The sequence below is a fragment of the Salvelinus sp. IW2-2015 genome, unplaced genomic scaffold (genome assembly GCF_002910315.2).
Source record: "Salvelinus sp. IW2-2015 unplaced genomic scaffold, ASM291031v2 Un_scaffold2110, whole genome shotgun sequence".
NCBI lineage: Eukaryota > Metazoa > Chordata > Actinopteri > Salmoniformes > Salmonidae > Salvelinus > Salvelinus sp. IW2-2015.
Genome location: NW_019943448.1, coordinates 121,025 through 122,038, shown reverse-complemented (window position 1 = coordinate 122,038; position 1,014 = coordinate 121,025). Strand labels below are relative to the sequence as shown.

General features: G+C 44.5%; 1 protein-coding gene across 1 annotated transcript in view; it reads right to left on the bottom strand.

Annotated features, from left to right (window-relative positions):
- Positions 1–12: 12 nt before the first annotated feature.
- The window catches only part of LOC112072970 (ryanodine receptor 3-like), a 42,911-nt gene continuing 41,909 nt past the window's right edge, over positions 13–1,014 (bottom strand). Inside the window, exons 9-10 of the mRNA XM_070439996.1 lie at positions 339–434; positions 13–53 (exon numbers count right to left, since the gene is read on the bottom strand). Coding sequence (XP_070296097.1) covers positions 13–53; positions 339–434 — 137 coding nt within the window. The remainder of the gene's footprint in view (positions 54–338; positions 435–1,014) is intronic.

Below are 1,014 nucleotides of genomic sequence, written 5' to 3'. Positions count from 1 at the left end.
AACAGAATAGAATCAGGACACTATCAGGATACAGTGCAGCACCTCCAGGATACCTGAGGAAAAACAGGCTAAAACTACTGGGAGATTATGCTATAGACCTTGTAAGATAAGCTACTTTATTTACAGTTATAGAATGACTCTCATATTAGGATTCAGGTTTACTTACACCAGACACACACAGCATACAATTAGCTAGCTAATAATACAAGGCATTTGACTACATAAACAAACAATTCCATACCCAATATGTAAATGTGAACTCTCTATGACCAAATCAAACCTGATTGGTCGCATACACATATTTAGTTCTTGAACTCTCTGTGTATTGTGTAGGGTACCTGATGAGGACTCCAGTCTCTCCAGCTTGCTGACCAGCCAGTCCAGGTTCCTGGAGAACTGGGTACAGTTGTTCCGGTTCCCTTTGATCAGAGAGGCTGGAGAGAGAGGTGAGTGGAGGGACATAGAGGGGAGAGTGAGGGAAAGAGGGGTGAGTAGAAGGGATTGAAAGGGATGAAAGAGTGATGCAGACATTGCAGAGGGGCGAGAGGGTGAGAGAGAGGCAGAGGCTGACAAGAAAATGTAATTTCTCCGTCTATGTTTAGACCTCTTGTCTATGTTTGATATCTAGCTGTCTCAGAACCCAGTCATCGCTCAGCATTAGCCTTAGGAACAGCATAATGATAATGCCTTTGGGATAGTTTAACAGCATAATCTGTCAGCTAATTCATACCCCTCAATGCAGAGCCATTAGTCAACACAAACTCACAGAGAACACTGTCTGACTCTCTCTCCTCTCTCCTATATCCTCTCACTCCTCTCTCTCTCCAATCTCTCTCCAATCTCTTCTCTTCTCTCTTCTATCTTCTCTCTTCTCTCCTATCTATCTCCTCTCTCTTCTCTCTCTCTCCTCTCTCTTCTCTCTCTCTCCTCTCTCTTCTCTCTCTCTGCTCAGACTGCACTGGCATCCTTCAGGGTGACCCCTGTGTTGGTTTAGCGAGAGGAAGTCTAGGCTGT